The 20,104-nt window shown below is 40.4% G+C and overlaps 1 protein-coding gene across 1 annotated transcript; it reads right to left on the reverse strand.

Moving 5' to 3' along the window:
- Window positions 1-322: 322 nt before the first annotated feature.
- LOC115224883 (45 kDa calcium-binding protein) lies at window positions 323-19,089 on the reverse strand. The gene is made up of 6 exons (XM_029795839.2): window positions 18,291-19,089; window positions 10,067-10,203; window positions 7,329-7,475; window positions 5,238-5,396; window positions 2,468-2,640; window positions 323-570 (listed from the first exon to the last, which is right to left on the reverse strand). Exons 1-6 carry the CDS (start codon window positions 18,728-18,730, stop codon window positions 394-396), a joined length of 1,233 nt encoding a protein of 410 aa, XP_029651699.1. The 5' UTR covers window positions 18,731-19,089; the 3' UTR covers window positions 323-393.
- Window positions 19,090-20,104: the final 1,015 nt, after the last annotated feature.

Raw genomic sequence — 20,104 nt, forward strand, 5'->3', positions numbered from 1 at the left:
ATACATACATGTACATAGATATGTGTGTATGTATGTACAAATATATATATATAAATTTATACATTTTTATATATATATGTATATACATATACATAGATATATGTGTGTGTATGTATGTATATATATATTAAAATATATGTTTTGATATATACAGATCTATTTATATATATATATATATAAATATATATACATACAGAGATGTATGTATGTATGTATGCATCTATATAAACATATATATGCATGTTTGTTGTGTGAGTGTATGTGTGTGTGTGTATATTTATGCATATATATATGATCTTTTGTTGAAAGCAAAGTCTCAAACAGATATGTAATAGATTTTAATTTTTAAAAAAAAATCTTTTTTTTTTAAATTGGAAAATTTTTGTTCGGCTTCTAAAATTCATCATGGAAGTTTTTAGCAATCTCTACCATTTTGCTGGAGATAAACTCAGATTCATGGTGCAAGACTTCTTGCTTGGACAGGTATTTATCATTATTATCGTCAATCATCTCGAGGATGGCCACAGCTTCATTCTTTATCTGGACTGGGTTACGAGGGTTAAGATAGTGCTGGAAGAAAAGAAAACAAAAAGAAACACCATAATATATGTATCCATACACACACATCACCATCATCATCATTGTTCGACCGTGGTCGAGACAATAATTGTAAATTCCATAGTCTTTTCAAATGGCTAATAATGTGTGCGCACGCCACTACTACACACATTGGAAAGCATTGTACAACCAAGTACTAAAGAAGATCTTTCCTCCTCCATGAAACAAAGCTGTTCCCGCTGGACGTCAACCCAGTATTTCTAAGCTACGGACCGAGTGATTTATTGTAAGGTTATCTCCCTAGATAGATTGCCTTCACTACGGCTAAGGAGCCCTTTCTACCCCACTGACACAGGTTGTACTGGTTTACAGTTTACCAGTAGTAGGATCCGATGCTGCATACAACAGACCTGACCTGACACACACATTCCATCTTTACCTTCTGTCTCACATTCCATCAAAATTCCTGATCTTAAATCTTTCCTCTTCCATTTACACCTTCATCTCAAACACTACCTCACTAAGTTTTGCACACACACACACCCCAAGGCACTGTTGTCTCCCCACCACCCCCAAGCTTGTTTCTTCTTCTTCAGGTTATTCCAACATGTGGTGACCATCTAACTGAGATGCTTGTTCTTTTCTTTTTATTTTTCTCTCTCCTCATCCATCCTTTCAGTGGAAGAGTACAGGCTCAGAAATTTAAAGACTTCTTCCAGTTCCTGTTTTTATTTCACCTTGCCTTCATCTTTTTTTTTTAATTCTGTACTATACATATTCTCTTTCTCTTTTACTTGTTTCAGTCATTTGACTGTGGCCATGCTGGAGCACCGCCTTTAGTCGAGCAAATCGACCCCGGGACGTATTCTTTGTAAGCCCAGTACTTATTCAATCGGTCTCTTTTGCCGAACCGCTAAGTGACGGGGACGTAAACACACCAGCATCGGTTGTCAAGCAATGCTAGGGGGACAAATACAGACACACAAACATATATACACATATATACGACAGGCTTCCTTCAGTTTCCGTCTACCAAATCCACTCACAAGGCAATGGTCGGCCCGAGGCTATAGCAGAAGACACTTTTCCAAGATGCCACGCAGTAGGACTGAACCCGGAACCATGTGGTTGGTAAGCAAGCTACTTACCACACAGCCACTCCTGCGCCATAGCGTTTGTTGCCATTAACAGCTGACAAGAATGTATCACAGCTCATCGCTCTGACATTTGAAACTCCGAGTACTATAATGACAACCCTTTACTGTTTGTTCTAAATTATAACACACACACACACACATATAATATATATATATGACAGAGTGTAGGCATCTTGAGGGAAAAGTTAGGCATAAAAGGAATCAGATGTGGTGTGTAAGAGAGATGACTGCACATGTGATGTGTATGGATGAGGGCAGCTGTGTAAAGGAGTGCTGATCTCTAACTGTGGAGGGAACCTGTGGTGGAGGTATTCTGCTCAATACCACAGATTTGCTTGTCAGTTGTTTGACCATAACCAGTTGACCATGTCCCTTGGTGGCTGACGATATGTGCATCTCTGATCACGAGCAGAAGTAGTGGGGGAGCATGATAGCCATGTGTTGAGAGGGATTCTTTGGGGTTTGAATAATTCACCTCTGGAAACATGGGTGTTTCGTTCAACATTCTTAAACAACCCTTATTCAGGGGGACCTTTTGAGTGGGATGGGTTACTCACACAGAAAACGATAAAGGTCTGCGATCATTGGAGACATGCTCAAGAAGACCAACCCACCTCTGCAAACATAAGCTCACTGGTGATAGCACAGTACGAAAGACACCCAAGCTGGAGCCCCACCACTGGATGCAGTTTAATAGTTGACCCCAGGACAACTTGAGACTACAACAACAGAGCAGAGGTCATTGAAGTTACCTTTAATTCCACCACATCAACAATGCCATCTTTGTTGGAATCAATGTAATTCTCAAATTCATATTTTCGTTCATCTTGCCATTGGCGGTCGTCTTTAGCTTCAGTTTCAGACACGATTCCTGGGGGTAGGGCAATAAATTCATCCACTGTCAACTTCTCATTTCTGTTCTTATCTGAAGATAGACAGACAACAACAACAATAGTAATTCATAATAATAATAATAATGATAATAATAATAATAATAATAACAGTAATAATAATAATAACAACAGTAATAATAATAATAATGACAATAATGATGATGACGACGAATAATAATAATAAATGCCCTGATGCAGTACCAGGCAGTGGCTTTCATGGTTTCTGATCTTAACTGATTGGAAGTGTTATCATGTACATTGTTTTGTCTTGGTATAAAAGATGGGCTACAGCAAATATTCTGCTTAATACCACAGATTTGCTTGTCAGTTTTTTTACCTTAACCAGTTGAACATGTCCCTCAGTGGCTGATGATATGTGCATCTCTGATCATGAGCAGAAGTAGTGAGGGAGCATTATAGCTATGTGTTGAGAGGAATTCTTTGGGGTTCGGATCATTCATCTTTGAAAACATAGGTGTTTTGTTCAACATCCTTAAACAGCTCTTATTCAGGGACCTTTTGTGCATGATGGGTTACTCGACCTGAAGAAAATTCTAACTAGGCCCCCACCTGCAAAGTTATGCGCTGTTAATCTTGATATGAGATCACCGTGTCGTGGACATATGGTTGTGATGCATGTGCCTGGTGCACCCTTATCAGACGGGTAGTCATGATGGGTATACTGTGTTTCGTATATTTTACCCCAGTGTCACTTTGATGGCATGCACTGCTCTCTCACTCAGTAACAACAATAATAAAAGTTTCAAATTTTGGCACAGGGCCAGCAATTTTAGGGGCAGGGATAGAGTCAATTACATCATGACCAGTACTTTATTTCCAAGTCCTAGAACAGGCAATGCATTGTGTCCTTGAGCAATACACTTCATTTCACATTACTCCAGTCCACTTGGCTGGTAAAACTAAGTAACCCTGTAATGGACAGGCATCTTATACAAGGAAGGACATAGACACCTGGGAAACAGGCCCTTTGCTCCTTACAGAGTAATGTGGATTAACCAATGGTTTAATAATACTCTTTTACTTGTTTCAGTCATTTGACTGCGGCCATGCTGGAGCACCGCCTTTAGTCGAGCAAATCGACCCCGGGACTTATTCTTTGTAAGCCCAGTACTTATACTATCAGTCTCTTTTGCCGAACCGCTAAGTGACGGGGACGTAAACACACCAGCATCGGTTGTCAAGCAATGCTAGGGGGACAAACACAGACACACAAACATATACACACACACTTATATATACACATATATACGACAGGCTTCTTTCAGTTTCCGTCTACCAAATCCACTCACAAGGCATTGGTCGGCCCGGGGCTATAGCAGAAGACACTTGCCCAAGATGCCACGCAGTGGGACTGAACCCGGAACCATGTGGTTGTTTAGCAAGCTACTTACCACACAGCCACTCCTGCGCCTATTAAATAATGATTATTTAATAATAATAATGATTTCTGATGCACAAAGCTAGAAATTATATTATTTTTGGGGTGGTGGAGGAAAAGGGGATGGCAACATGGTCATGGTTGAAACACCTTCAATCAGAGATCTACTGGACTAGGGGTGAACTAGATAATTGTACTCCTGGATACACTATTGATAGGTATAAGATGGGAATGGTCAATGGTCATAGCTGGGACCTCTTTTGACCATAAGCTCTACCAAATCAGGACTAAGTTGGGGCTAACAAAGCAAAATAACAAAGAAGGACACATTAAATACAGTACTCCTAGCTATCATCATCATCAGTTAATGTCCGTTTTTCCATGCAGGCATGGGTTGGACAGTTTGACAACAACTGGCAAGCCAGAGAGTTGCACCAAGCTCTGCTGTCTGTTTTGGCATGACTTTTTACAGCTGGATGCTCTTCCTAACACCAACCACTTTACACGGTGTACTGGGCCCTTTTTACATGGTGCCATCACCAGTAAGGCCACCAAGTAACTTGCAGGGGAAGCTCACACAAGAAAGGGTCGGGGGGTTGGGTAGTATTGAAGCAGGCAAAGAAGGTGTTTTGCATTAGGAGAGAAACATGGGTACCTTAAATGGAGAGAGAAAAGACAATATGAAATGGGATGGTCATGGCTGGGAACCTATTTGACTATAGGTCTGCTGGAACAGGAGACTGACCCAGGGTTAAACAAGTGCAACAATAACTCTATAAGCCTTAAGCTAGCCTCCATTGTCCATGGAGGTTGAACCTTCCTCACCAGACTAAATTAAAAGCACCCATGCTGGGCAATGTAAAGGGCACTTGTGCTGGGCCATGTAAAAAGCCCCCACTACACTCTGTAAAGTGGTTGGCATTAGGAAGCATATCCAGTCCTAGAGACCAAGCAAAATCAGACTGGAATCTGGTGTAGCTCTCCAGCTTAGGTCAAACTGTCCGATCCGTGCTTTCATGAAAAATGGACTTTAAATGATGAGGATGATGGTGATGAAAGGAGAAAGAGGATGGAGGCAGAGGAGGTGTAGATGGAAGAAAATGTGAAATATGGGGGAAGAGGAGGGAAGAAGGTGGAAGAGAAGGAGGAAGAAAGGGAGATAGAGGGGAAGGTGGAAGACGGGAAAGAAGAGGAGGAGGAAGAGGCAGAAGTGGATGAGGAGATAGTTACCAAGGCTGTTAAGAATACTCTCAGCCATCTCTAGTGTAGAGTCCTCGCGGTGCTCAGGATGACGGAACTTAAGGAATTCTTCTTTGGTCAGTTTGTTGTCCTGGGTGTCCTCATCAGCATCAAACCAACGGTTCTGGTACCTCATCAAAATGGCTCTGTCTGAAATAAAAACAGGGAAGAAGAAAAAAAGTTACAGTCTTTACACCTTGAAACTACTAAGAGTTCCACACACATATATGCCAGGATTCTTTTAGTTTCCACCTATCAAATCAATATACATGGCTTTAGTTGGCCCAGGGCTAAAGCAGAAAACATTTGCACAAGTTACCATACAGTGGGATTGAACATGAAACCACTTGGTTGAGAAGCAAGCTTCTAAATCACACACCCAATATCTATATACATATGCATGTTAAGTTAAGTTAATTTTTTGGCTTAAAAAGCAAAAAGCAAGGCCATGTAGGAGGACATGGAGTTATGTACAGGAGGGTGTTCATGCAAAGAGTTCAGGCCATTTCTGGTCAAGAGAGACTTTGAACCGAGCCGTCGTCGGCATCTTCACTATCTCGTCCGGCAGGTTATTCCACGGATCCACAACCCGGACGGAGAAAGCCCCTCTCCTTCGATTGAGATGAAATCGTCGCAGATAGAGCTTTTCGGAGTGACCCCGCAGCCGACGCTAGGGAGCAGGAGTGAAGAACAGCTCTTTTGAGAGGCTACACTTTCCGCTTATGATGTTATATATAATCATCAACATTTTAATACTCTTTACTCTCTTTTACTTGTTTCAGTCATTTGACTGTGGCCATGCTGGAGTACCGCCTTTAGTCGAGCAAATTGACCCCAGGACTTATTCTTTGGAAGCCAAGTACTTATTCTATCGCTTTTTTTGCCAAACCACTAAGTTACAGGGACGTAAACACACCAGCATCGGTTGTCAAGTGATGTTGGGGGGACAAGCACAGACGCACAAACAAACACACATGTATATACATATATACGACGGGCTTCTTTCAGTTTCTGTCTACCAAATCCACTCACAAGGCTTTGGTTGGCCCAAGGCTATAGTAGAAGACACTTGCCCAAGGTGCCACACAGTGGAACTGAACCCGGAACTATGTGGTTGGTAAACAAGCTACTTACCACACAGCCACTATATATATATATATATATATATATATTTCTTTACTGACCAGAAGGGCTAAACATAGAGGGGACAAACAAGGACAGACAAAGGGATTGAGTCGATTATATCGACCCCAGTGCCAAACTGGTACTTTATTTATCGACCCCGAAAGGATGAAAGGCAAAGTTGACCTCAGTGGAATTTGAACTCAGAACGTAACGACAGACAAAATACCGCTAAGCATTTCGCCTGGCACGCTAACGTGTCTGCCAGCTCACCGCCTTAATATATATATTATATATATTATATATATATATATTATATATATATATATATATATAATATATATATATATACACTAGCAGTATCGCCCGGCGTTGCTCGGGTTTGTAAGGGAAATAACTATATAAGCATTTTTAGAGAATTACTTCCCTTATAGATGCCAATTCGGGCTTTCTTAGCCATTTCTGTTTTGGTGTCTTCAAGCCATGAAGTCGTTCTAAAAGAACGCTGGTCTCCTTGACAACGCTTTACGACGTTGATTTCCTTACACTCCCTTCCCCACAGCTTCACGAGGGAGGGAAGAAGGGGGAGAAGCAAACAGGTGCAGGTGTGACCATGGACGCCAACTCCGCCGCCATCGACACACGAAAAATTATGCATTAAAATGGAATAAAAAATGATGTTAAATTATTTTTAAAATCGTAGACTCATCGTAGACGCGCGCTAATACTCAGACGGGCTAGATATGAATCACGACTATAAGCTACCCGAATTTGGTTAAACTGCACCGCAAAATGTGGGAGTAGTTAGGAATCTAAATCGAAGGGGACAGACACTCACACAACTACAGTTTTATATATATAGATATATATATACACACACGTGCGCACACACCCACACATTCCTTGATACATTTAGAGACAAAGAGAAAGAGAGGAACCAAATACAATAACATGCCTCACCTTCATTCCTTTTCAGTGGGATATATTCCAAAAGAGTCTCATTAAAGTCCACACTACCAAGCTTTCTTACATAATTGTCGATCATTGGTTTGTTGTACCCTCGGGCTTCTAAATACTTACGAAAGTATTCTTCCCATTGAACAAAACCTATGCAAAAAAAACAAACACAAAAGAAAACAACATTAAAGAAATATGGGACAGCAAATAAAATCAAGAAGTTTTACAGAGCTCCAGTATGGGCATTATCTGCCTGGTTGGAGAAAGAAACTTAACAACAAAACTCAAGGAAAACGCACACAAATATCTGTCTGGCTCTCGCTCTCTCTCTCACTATATATATGTATGTGTGTGTGGTGTGTGTGTGTGTGCGTGTGGAGGCGCATGGCTTAGTGGTTAGGGTGTCAGCACCATGATCGTAAGATTGTGGTTTCGATTCCTGGATCGGGTGACGCGTTGTGTTCTTGAGCAAAACACTTCATTTCATGTTGCTCCAGTCCACTCAGCTGGCAAAAATGAGTAACGCTGCAATGGACTGGTGTTCCGTCCAGTTGGGGAACACATATGCCATTGAAACCAGGAACCCGGGCCCATGAGCCTGGCTAGGCTTTAAAAAGGGTGCATTTGGTGGCACGTAAAAAGCACCCACTACACTCACGGAGTGGTTGGCGTTAGGAAGGGCATCCAGCCGTAGAAACACTGCCAAATCTGACTGGGCCTGATGAAGCCTTCCGGCTTCACAGACCCCAGTTAAACCGTCCAACCCATGCTAGCATGGAAAACGGACGCTAAATGACGATGATGATGATATCTTTTCAACTATAGGCACAAAGCCTGCAATTTTGGTGGGAAGGGTCTAATCCAGGGGTCTTGAAAGTGGTAAAAAAATGTGGGGGTTGATGGGCCTATTCATGGGGGTCAATGAATGCACATCTACTTTATTATTATTATTTAATTTTTTTTTGTACATGACTGGAAGTGAAGGTCAATGAAGAGTGAAGGATTCCATGAAGGGGTTGATGGTCTAAAGAGTTTGGGAACCCCTGGTCTAGTTAATGACATAGATCCCAGTGTTCAACTGGGACTTACCCTATGAAAGCCAAAAGGATGATAAGCAAAGTCAACCATGGCAGCATTTGAACTCAGAATATAAAGACAAATGAAATGCCAATAAGTTAATGATTCTGTCAGCTTGCCACCATTTCTCTTTCTCTCTCTTACACACACACATACACACACACACACACACACACATACAAGGTATGATGGGTAAATTTTCATCATCTAATACTTTTATTTTCGCACATGGCGCAGGAATGGCTGTGTGGTAAGTAGCTTGTTTACCAACCACATGGTTCCGGGTTCAGTCCCACTGCGTGGCACCTTGGGCAACTGTCTTCTACTATAGCCTCGGGCCGACCAAAGCCTTGTGAGGGGATTTGGTAGACGGAAACTGAAAGAAGCCCGTCGTATATATGTATATATATATGTATATGTGTGTGTGTGTGTTTGTCCCCCTAGCATTGCTTGACAACTGATGCTGGTGTGTTTATGTCCCCGTTACTTAGCAGTTCGGCAAAAGAGACCGATAGAATAAGTACTGGGCTTACAAAGAATAAGTCCCGCTGTCGAGTTGCTCGATTAAAGGCGGTGCTCCAGCATGGCCGCAGTCAAATGACTGAAACAAGTAAAAGAGTAGAGTATCTGCATTGTTTGTTTGTGATTTTGTCGACTACAGAGCATAGTAGGGTCAGCTGGGCACTGTCTATGAGAAAAACAGCACCATGATGCAATTCAGTCTGCCAGAAATTTGGAAATGGCAGGCTGTACTGCTGGCATTTGTGCCGGAAGTGATAACAATCAAACATCCAGTCAACATCATGGTGTTTGGAGTAATCACTAGTGATGGCGACATTATGCCTCCATACATATATTCTCTTTTACTTGTTTCAGTCATTTGACTGCGGCCATGCTGGAACACCGCCTTTTAGTCGAGCAAATCGACCCCGGGACTTATTCTTTGTAAGCCCAGTACTTATTCAATCGGTCTCTTTTGCCGAACCGCTAAGTGACGGGGACGTAAACACACCAGCATCGGTTGTCAAGCAATGCTAGGGGGACAAACACAGACACACAAACATATATACGACAGGCTTCCTTCAGTTTCCGTCTACCAAATTCACTCGCAAGGCATTGGTCGGCCCGGGGCTATAGCAGAAGACACTCGCCCAAGATGCCACACAGTGGGACTGAACCCGGAACCATGTGGTTGGTTAGCAAGCTACTTACCACACAGCCACTCCTGCGCCATATATACGACAGGCTTCTTTCAGTTTCTGTCTACCAAATCCACTCACAAGGCTTTAGTCGGCCCGAGGCTATAGCAGAAGACACTTGCCCAAAGCGCCACTGCAGTGGGACTGAACCCGGAACCATGTGGTTGGTAAGCAAGCTACTTACCACACAGCCACTCCTGCGCCTATATATATATATTAATAAAAACAGCTGTTTGCAATGTTATACTGTAGAGGAAAATTACTGTCATCAACTGAATAACACCTACACTGCAAAAAACAGGAGCACTTTAGCTCCTATTTCTAGCAATGTAAGTGTTATTCACACCCTTAGTCAAGTTTAGTTGATGACCATCCATCCATCCATCCATACATACTTTCATCCTTCTTAGAGAGGGTTTATATATACTGAAATTAACATGGCAAATTAAGAGAAATATTCTTTACCGTCTTTATTTGAATCAAGATATGTAAACATCTTATCCGTTTCATTGGTAGCCTCATCTAAATGTTCTTCTAGTTTCCGCTGTATCCATTCTTCCAGTTCTTTCAAGTCAAGGTACTGATCGTTATCGACATCAGCCCTGGAAAACAACGAGCAAAAAGACACTGTTAGTTTGTTCCTGATGCAGAAGGAGATCCTAAATTTCCTACTGCTTCTCCGCTGCTAGTGCACTTTCCTTATCATGTCTGTGTTGATTACAGAGGTCAGAAACGATATCCACAGACCCTTTTATCTTTCATTTGGCTCAGTCATTGCTCTGCGACCATACCAGGTGACAACCATACTATCTCTGTCTCTCTTTTACTTGTTTCAGTCATTTGACTGCGGCCATGCTGGAGCACCGCCTTTAGTCGAGTAACTCGACCCCGGGACTTATTCTTTTGTAAGCCCAGTACTTATTCTATCGGTCTCTTTTGCCGAACCGCTAAGTAACGGGGACATAAACACACCAGCTTTGGTTGTCAAGCAATGCTAGGGAGACAAACACAGACACACAAACACCCATATATATATATATATATATATATATATATTATATATATATATATATATATACATACATACATATATACGACGGGCTTCTTTCAGTTTCCGTCCACCAAATCCACTCACAAGGCTTTGGTCAGCCTGAGGCTATAGTAGAAGACACTTGCCCAAGGTGCCACACAGTGGGACTGAACCCAGAACCATGTGGTTGGTAAACAAGCTACTTACCACACAACCAATCCTGCACCTATGTAGAGAGGGTTTAGCTGAACAAATCAACCATCGTACTTATTTCTTTTTAAAGCCTTACACTTATTCTACCAGTCTTTTTCACAAAACTGCTAAGTCACTGGGATGTAAACAAACCAACACCAGTTGTTGAGTGGTGGTGGGGAACAATCAAGACATACACACATAGGGGACACTCAAAAGTTTTTGGCTTTAGGTAAGAGAAAACACAGGAGCATCAGTTTGCAGGAGTGGCTGTGTGGTAAGTAGCTTGCTTGCCAACCACATAGTCACGGGTTCAGTCCCACTGCGTGGCACCTTGGGCAAGTGTCTCCTACTATAGCCCCAGGCCAACCAAAGTCTTCTGAGTGGATTTGGTAGACGGAAACTGGAAGAAGCCCGTCATATATGTATATATATATATGTGTGTGTGTTCGTATGTGTATGTTTGTGTATCTGTGTTGACAACCATGAGGCTGGTGTGTTTATGTCCCCATAACATAGCGGTTCGGCAAAAGAGACTGATAGAATAAGTACTGGTCTTACAAAGAATAAGTTCTGGGGGCGATTTGCTCGACTAAAGGCGGTGCTCCAGCATGGCCACAGTCAAATGACTGAAACAAGTAAAAGAATCAATTATGATTTTATTCCTGTCTCAGATTTACACACTTATGATGACATCACACAAGATGGGGTCAACCAATCTCATCAACACCCACTATGAAACCCTGACAGACAAAGAGGAGGACGAGGAGGGGGCTGACAATCGAACATCTGTCCAACCTTTTAACCCTTTAGTATTTAAACCGGCCATATCCGGCCAAAATAGCTAATCTGTTTTATGTTCAAACTGACCAGATCCAGGCTCTCACACCTACCCTACAATGTTATTCTACATTAAGTAATTACACCATCAAGATCTTGAAGATATGAGACAATGCACGATTAATTCAAATCAATGTGAATCAATAAGCATTATGTTTGATAGAATAATCAGAACACTAAAGGGTTAAAGACTGCAAAGGAATCGCAAATGAAGGCAGAAGCACGGGACCCCAATACGGTTCGGTCTCCCCAATTTAAAAATGCCGTCGATGCTGCCACGCAAACACATAAAACTCCCCTTGCCACCATGAAGAAACAATGACAGCCACTTCCCATCACAAATGTTCCCCAAGGCCAACCAAGAGAGCCTTGCACGAAGATACAACATCCCCTGAAACACCTGATGAACTTTAAATCTTCTGTGCAGTCTTTGCCTTCATTATTGGTGAGTAAGCATACATTTTACTTTATTTTTTATTAAATTATTATAATAATAATTATATATATATATATATATACACATAATATTTTATGTTATATTTTGATATTATAGGCATTTTTAATGGACCACGTCCAATATTCGCGGTTTTTCATTATTCGCAGATGCTCTAGGAATGTAACCCCTGCAAATACCAGGCGACTACTGTATATACATACATACATAAATGTGTGTGTGTATATATATATAGATGTACACATATATACATAGATGTACATATATATACATATGTATATATATATATATGTATATATATAAATACATATATATGTATATATAAATATACATATGTATATATATATATATATATATATATATAATATATATATATATAGAAGGAGCTTCTACAGGACTAGAACTGTTTCATTCAAAAGAAATCATCAGGAAGCTCCTGATGATTTCTTTTGAATGAAACAGTTCTAGTCCTGTAGAAGCTCCTTCTATATAATAAATTAATTTACTCTGCTATGTATTGAGTACCTTATTTACTGTGGTTAACCCCGACTCAACCCGGGACCTACATATATATATATATATTATATGTATATATATATACACATACATGTATCCACATATATATATATAATTTATTAACATAATATTATTTTCTATTCTTATAATAATATAATAAATATTAAATACAAATTACAATAGTTTTGATTCTTACCCATAATAAAATCATAAAAATTCATATACACAGCAATCTGCAGCCACTTACTATCTGATCTCAGTGTTAGATAATCAAACACATGTTTGCAAGCTAACTATATATATATATATATATATATATATATATGTATATTACACACATATATATACATACAGACATATACATAATTCGCTTATAAGTGTATGTCACGTTTTTTAACACCGAGGCCAGACAATAAGCACATACAGATGTGAGTACATACACATACACATTAACATGCATTCACCAATATATATATATATATATATATATATACATACATTATAAATGCATACACACATTTATGTACATACATAATATATATATATATATATATATATATATAATATATATATATACACATGCACAAACTGCTCTGAAATATTAAAAATGTAAGCTGTTGTGTGTTCTGAACTAAAAAATCTCTAGCAATGCACTTTTTTTTCTTTCTGTTTTTGTCAAAGTCGGAAGATTAATTGGAATGGTATGGAAATAGAATTCTTAATCGTTGAGAATTGCTGAGACTGCAAATGTAAACGTGGTTGAAAGATGGTGTTGCAGAAAAGAGTAAAGTGGCAGAGGGTAAGAGAGGGATGTGTGCGTTTTAGAGAGAGAGACGGGACAAACACCAACGCATTCAAAAACTGCTAAAACAATTTGCTTATTTGCTTATTAACACAATTCAGTGGAATGACAGTTATGATGCCATTATAAAACAAAGAAAAATAAAACTGCAGAGTGTTACTCTTTTACTGGTTTCAGTCATTTGACTGCGGCCATGCTGGAGCACCACCTTTAGTCAAAGCAAATTGCCCCCCCCCCAGGATTTATTCTTTGGAAGCCTAGTACTTATTCTATCTTTTGCTGAACCGCTAAGTTACGGGGACGTAAACACACCAGCATCGGTTGTCAAGCGATGTTGGGGGGATAAACACAGACACACACACACATATATACGACGGGCTTCTTTCAGTTTCCGTCTACCAAATCCATTCACAAGGCTTTGGTCAACCCGAGGCTACAGTAGAAGACACTAGCCCAAGGTGCCACACAGTGGAACTGAACCCGGAACTATGTGGTTGGTAAACAAGCTACATACCACACAGCCATCCTGCGCCTGTTAAGTACCATCAGGGGTCCTATCTATTGGTTAAATAGATTTGCCAAGGGTAGAGGAAGCTCCTGCTATTTTTGTCAAATCCATGGGTAAGGTAGCTCTTCTAGAAGAAATACGCTCTGACATAAAGTTTGCAGTCAAAATAGTAGCATTCATCTTAGAATTCCTGTCACTGGAACCTACCATGGTGACCAAGAGGATGGCAAAAGAGTTGTACAAGCTTTTGTCACTTAAATCCAATGATGTACAGACGTCTCACTGTTCATTAACGTGAGATGGCTACCATCTGACAAGATGAGGCAATCATCATGTACGTATGTAGTATGATGGCTGTCAACAGCCATCCGACAGCTGCACACAGCAAAATCACCAGGAGTGAGGGACTCCTAGCTGCTATCACAGCATTCCTCTAGGATAGGAACAGCCTGATGTAAAATATGTGGTTTCGTGTGGTTACTGGTCATCTCACTTCTGCCTGTCGCTTGGTATTAATCACAGAGACTCAGAGGGTGGTACTTACTCATCATGCAAGTGTTTATCACTGCAATCCAGTAATGGACAGATGTTTCTTTATGGTGGCCTTCTTTGTTGTTCCATCTACTGAAAGTCCGAAGGTGATGGAAGAAAATGTATGCAGACCCGTCCAGTTGGTCATTCAGATCTGCAACAGGAATAGTCACCTGAAACACCACGATTCTATAATCCAGTGATTCTCAACCATTTTTTGCCCTTTGATTCCTATTTTACTATACCTATTTCTTTATTACCCACAAGGGGCTAAACACAGAGGGGACAAACAAGGACAGACATAGGTATTAAGTCGATTACATCGACCCCAGTGCGTAACTGGTACTTAATTTATCGACCCTGAAAGGATGAAAGGCAAAGTCGACCTCGGCGGAATTTGAACTCACAATGTAACGCAGACGAAACACCGCTAAGCATTTCGCTCGGCGTGCGAACGATTTTGCCAGCTCACCACCTTTTACTATACCACACGGTTCCGGGTCCCATCCCACTGCATGGCACCTTGGGCAAGTGTCTTCTACTATTGCCTTGGGCCAACCAAAGACCTGTGAGAGGATTTGGGAGAAAGGAACTGAAAGAAGCCCGTTGTATCTAAATATATATGTATGTGTGTGTGTTTGTCTCCCCCATACTACTACCACCACCACCACTTGACAACCATAACTTCGTGGTTCGGCAAGAAACACTGACAGAATAAGTAATAGGTTTAATAAAAAATAAGTACTGGGGCCGATTAACTGCACTAAAAATTCTGCAAGGTGGTGCCGTAGCATGGCCACACAGTCTAATAACTGAAACAAGTAAAAGACAATTACATTAAACCAATGTAAACTTTCGAAAATATATTTCTACAAAATGCCATTTAAAGAAAGTTATGAGGAAATAAAAAGGGTGAAGGAAAGAATGATCCATTCATTCATTTTCTCAGCCTAGAAGTCCTCGGGTAGCTCCTTCATATGGTTCTATCAAAAGCAACCGTCACTACGCTTTCCTGCTGGATTCCAAGGCGTGCCATTTGAGACTATGGACATTATCTAATCATCTCAATGTGCTTTTTTAAGAAAAATATTATCAACATAATCGCATTCTTCACCCTCGTACACATATCTCTGGAAATTTCTACTAAAATCACACATTCATTCGAAAGTTATGCAAGAACAAAGTCGTGGTACACTAATCTGTTGTTATGCCGCGAAAACCCGCAAACACTGCCGGAGTTTGGGACGTCAAAGGTAAATACAGACCGCAAAGCATTCTGTCTAGTGGTCTGATAGTCAGGCCAAGCGACAGTCTTGGACTGGTGCTTTTATTTTATCAACCACTCAAAGATGAAATTCCTCCCTCCGATGCCTTTATTGCATCCGTTGACAAAAGTGAAGTTGACTTCGGTGGGATTTGAACTTCGAACGTAAGGAGCCAAAACGTACATCGTCAGCAGTTGCCTCAGACTCCAAATTTCAGAGTTAAACAGATATGGTGGAATGTATACAGGAAATAAGAGGCTGACAACAGCAAAAACATTGTGAATAACATTTACAGTAGCAACAACACAGAGCCATTGAGAAAGCCTCATACGTGGTCACTAGAAATAACAGCTAAATCTCTAATATAACTTGACACAAGAACTATATATATATATATATATACTCTTTTACTTGTTTCAGTCATTTGACTGCGGCCATGCTGGAGCACCGCCTTTAGTCGAGCAAATCGACCCCTGGACTTATTCGTTGTAAGTCCAGTACTTATTCTATCGGTCTCTTTTGCCGAACCGCTAAGTGACGTAAACACACCAGCATCGGTTGTCAAGCAATGCTAGAGGGACAAACATACACATATACGACGGGCTTCTTTCAGTTTCCGTCTACCAAATCCACTCACAAGGCATTGGTCGGCCCGAGGCTATAGCAGAAGACACTTGCCCAGGATGTCACGCAGTGGGACTGAACCCAGAACCATGTGGTTGGTAGGCAAGCTACTTACCACACAGCCACTCCTGCGCCTCTCTCTCTCTCTCTCTCTCTCTCTCTCTCTCTCTCTATATATATATATATATATATATATATATATATATATATATATATATATATATTATATATATATATACTGTATATATAACAGGTGTTGTTATGGTAGTAGTGTCACAAAGCGTGCGCTGTCAGCATCATAACGGCCCACAAGATCAATGGCTACTTCCATTAAGATATACGCACGACTTTAATCCGGCTTAATCTGTTTCTGAGTGTCCATTATCAGCTATAAAGCTAGATTATACACGACCAGATTAAATATAATGATGTTGCAACAATAGAATTAATATAAATAAACTTCACCTACTTTAGGGTGGCTTGTATTCTGACTGTATCCACCCGTAACCCACCCAGAAGACACAACCCGAAATTCTGCTTAATTGGGTTTCTGTATGTAATACAGATTTCAAATTTTGGCACAAGGCCAGCAATTTCGACCCCGGTACATATTTTATCCACCCCGAAAGGATGAAAGGCATAGTCGTCCTCGGTGAAATTTGAACTCAGACGGACGAAATGCAAAGTATTTTGCCCTGACGACTTTACCAGCTCCCCGCCCTATGCATGCATGCATATATATATATATATATATATATATATATACACACTCACACAAAATATACAATTTAAACGAGTTAACTTCTAGCTGTCACACAACCTGTTAGAAATAGCAGCTAAATCTTCCTCAGATTATATTAGGTAAGGTGGTCCCTAGATACAGTGTGGTTGAAAAAAGTTTAGACTGGATAACTACATCTGGAGCACAGCATCATAGCTTTTCTAAATAAGGGCTGATCTGAACTGGACAATGTTACCCCACACCTAGCTATACAACATCTCGATAAAAGGTTGGATGGCCACAGCTGAAACACCTTTGATAACTGCTCTTCTGGATGAGGTCTGCCCGAAAGTGGACAATGTTGACCTATACCCAAGATACACATCTGAAGAAAAGACATGGATGGTTACAGCTGAAATACCTTTGATCATAGCCTTCGGATGAGGGCTGACCCGAACTGGACAACATTGCTCTACACTCAAGATGCACAGCATCTAAATAAATGACAGGATGGTCACAATCGGAACATCTTCGATCATAAGTCTTGTGGATAAAGGACCAAGCATTTTTTTAAAAGCCAACCGCCCTCGCGAACGAGTATTGCTTAGTAACATGTACCATGTATTCGCAAATTGTTTTAGGTGCCTATATAGTCGCGAGTAGACAGACACCTGTTTGATTCTCTCACCCTTTGACCAGCGGCACATTCAGGGTGAGATAGAGAGTTACACAAGCACTTGGCAGGTTACTCATTTACAGCCGAGTACATTGGTCCAATGTGAAATGAAGTGACTTGTTGAAGGAGGATCTCAACATGCTGCCCGGTCCAGTAATCGAACCCAGGACATTATGATGTTGAGCCGAACAAACTGATGCACAAGGCCACGTACCCCAACCAACTTGATGAAGGAGGGACGGGTTTTAAACCACCACAACAATAAAAATTCTTTCTACTACAGGCACAGAGCTTGCAGAATTTTACGAGAGGGGCCTAGTCGATTACATCGAACCCAGTGATCGACTGGTAATTATTTTATCGACCCCATAAGAACGAAGTGCTGACTCCGCATCTCATCCTTTCGAGATCAATAAAATAAAGTACCAGTCGATCACTGGGGTTGATGTAATCGACTGGCCTTCTCTTCTAAAATTGGAGGCCTTGTGCCAAAATTTGAAACAACAATGATGATAAAAATAACAACATACTTCTCAAAGACTTCATCAAGTTTCGCTCGTCGAGCCTCATACGGCAATTCGTCCAAATCTTCCAGGTCTCCCATGAATATTTCCTGTCGGAACCTCTGGTTCAAATGGCCATCTTGTTCCATTTTCACACCGTCCAAGTGGTCAGGTACGGCCAGGTTATCGACAGTATCCATATTCAACGACTTGGCCATAACCAGGCAGCTGGACAAGCACCAACTGGACACCAGGACGATCACCAATACATTCAGTACACTCCTGTTGGTAAAACCACCCGACTGCCACCTGCTACGACTAAAATCGGTGTTGTGGTCGGCATGGTCATTGATGTTGCTGTGACGATCACTGATTGTGTTGTTATTGGTACTGGAAGTGGTGGCTGCCATGCATTTCTTTACTTTCTCTCTCATCGAACTGTTGTGATCTAAGTTAGTTGATAGCATGATGACGTTTGTTTGATGAGGGCTTCACACATCTACATACGTACCGAGGTGTGCGCGCATATACTGTGTATATATATATATATAAGAATGGGTGGGTGTATATTATATATATATATGTATGTGTGAGTGTGTGTGTATGTGTGTGTGTGCTCTTTGTGTTTGTCCTAGGAGACTACTAAGGTTGTGTTGTATATAATCATGTGTCAGCGGTTTCTAGGGTAGAAACGCGATTGTTTGTGTTTGTATATGGCTCAGCTAAAAAAGCTGTCGATATATAAACATATATATATATAAATCCTTTTTATGTATTCAGATGTCAACAGTTAAAGATATTAGGACAAACAATTTTATATGTACCCGTTTACGTATATATATATATATATAATATATATAGATCTATATATATATATATATATATATATAGATCTATATATATATATATATATATATATAATAACAAAGTTTGCAGTAGCAAGGGAGCACCCTTAACAACGGCAGCAGCAACACTAATTAATAATGAGATTGTATTAAAGACTAGTGTACGGGCTTTTGAGTCTTATTTAGTCGGTAGGTAGGTGTGTTGTTGCTATAAGGCACAGAATTTCGGCTGAGGGAAGCCGATCTGTGCGAGAGAGATATGCAACGTGGCAGTGACACACCATGGTAGGTTAAGACAGAGCAGCTCTATCATTCATAATTTCGGGTGGGGGTTTCGAATCTCTCACCATCCTACTACTACTTCCGTTAGCTGCCTCCCCTTCTTTCCTCCCACCATCACTACTACTGACACTGCTGCTACTTCTCCGTTCTGTCTGTCTGTTTCTTTCTTTCTCCCCCCCCGCTTCGTCCTTTTTCTCTTTATCACACTTTATCAACTACGTAACCGCATATCTCTATTTTTTAATACGTTCTTCCTCCGCTTCTGGAAAAAAATCCCTCTTTTTTATTCTCTGTCTAACCTTAATTTTTTTTACGAAAAACATAAACAAAAGCATTACATAGAATATTTTTATTTGTTTTCAATTAAACAGCTAAAGTGAGTAAATATTTCAGTTCAGTTTTGTATAATTCAGAGACAAATATATTTTTTAAATATAAGCCCGCAAAGAGTTTATTGTATTTTAGTGTATATAATATACATGCATATAAAAATATATATCGAATATATAGTGCGTATATTGAGTATTTATGTTGTATATACTGAATATGTTGCATTATAGCATCGATAAATAAGGCGAAAGAATATGTTAGAGTGTTATAAATCCGGTGATAGAGAGAAAAGAGTTAGTAAGCGACAGAGTAATAGAGAGGGTAAGAGTTAGTAAGCGAGTAAGCGAATAGAGAGAGGGTAAGAGCGAGCGAGAAGGTAGGAGG

This window comes from Octopus sinensis, linkage group LG26 (assembly GCF_006345805.1).
Source record: "Octopus sinensis linkage group LG26, ASM634580v1, whole genome shotgun sequence".
NCBI classification, from domain to species: domain Eukaryota; kingdom Metazoa; phylum Mollusca; class Cephalopoda; order Octopoda; family Octopodidae; genus Octopus; species Octopus sinensis.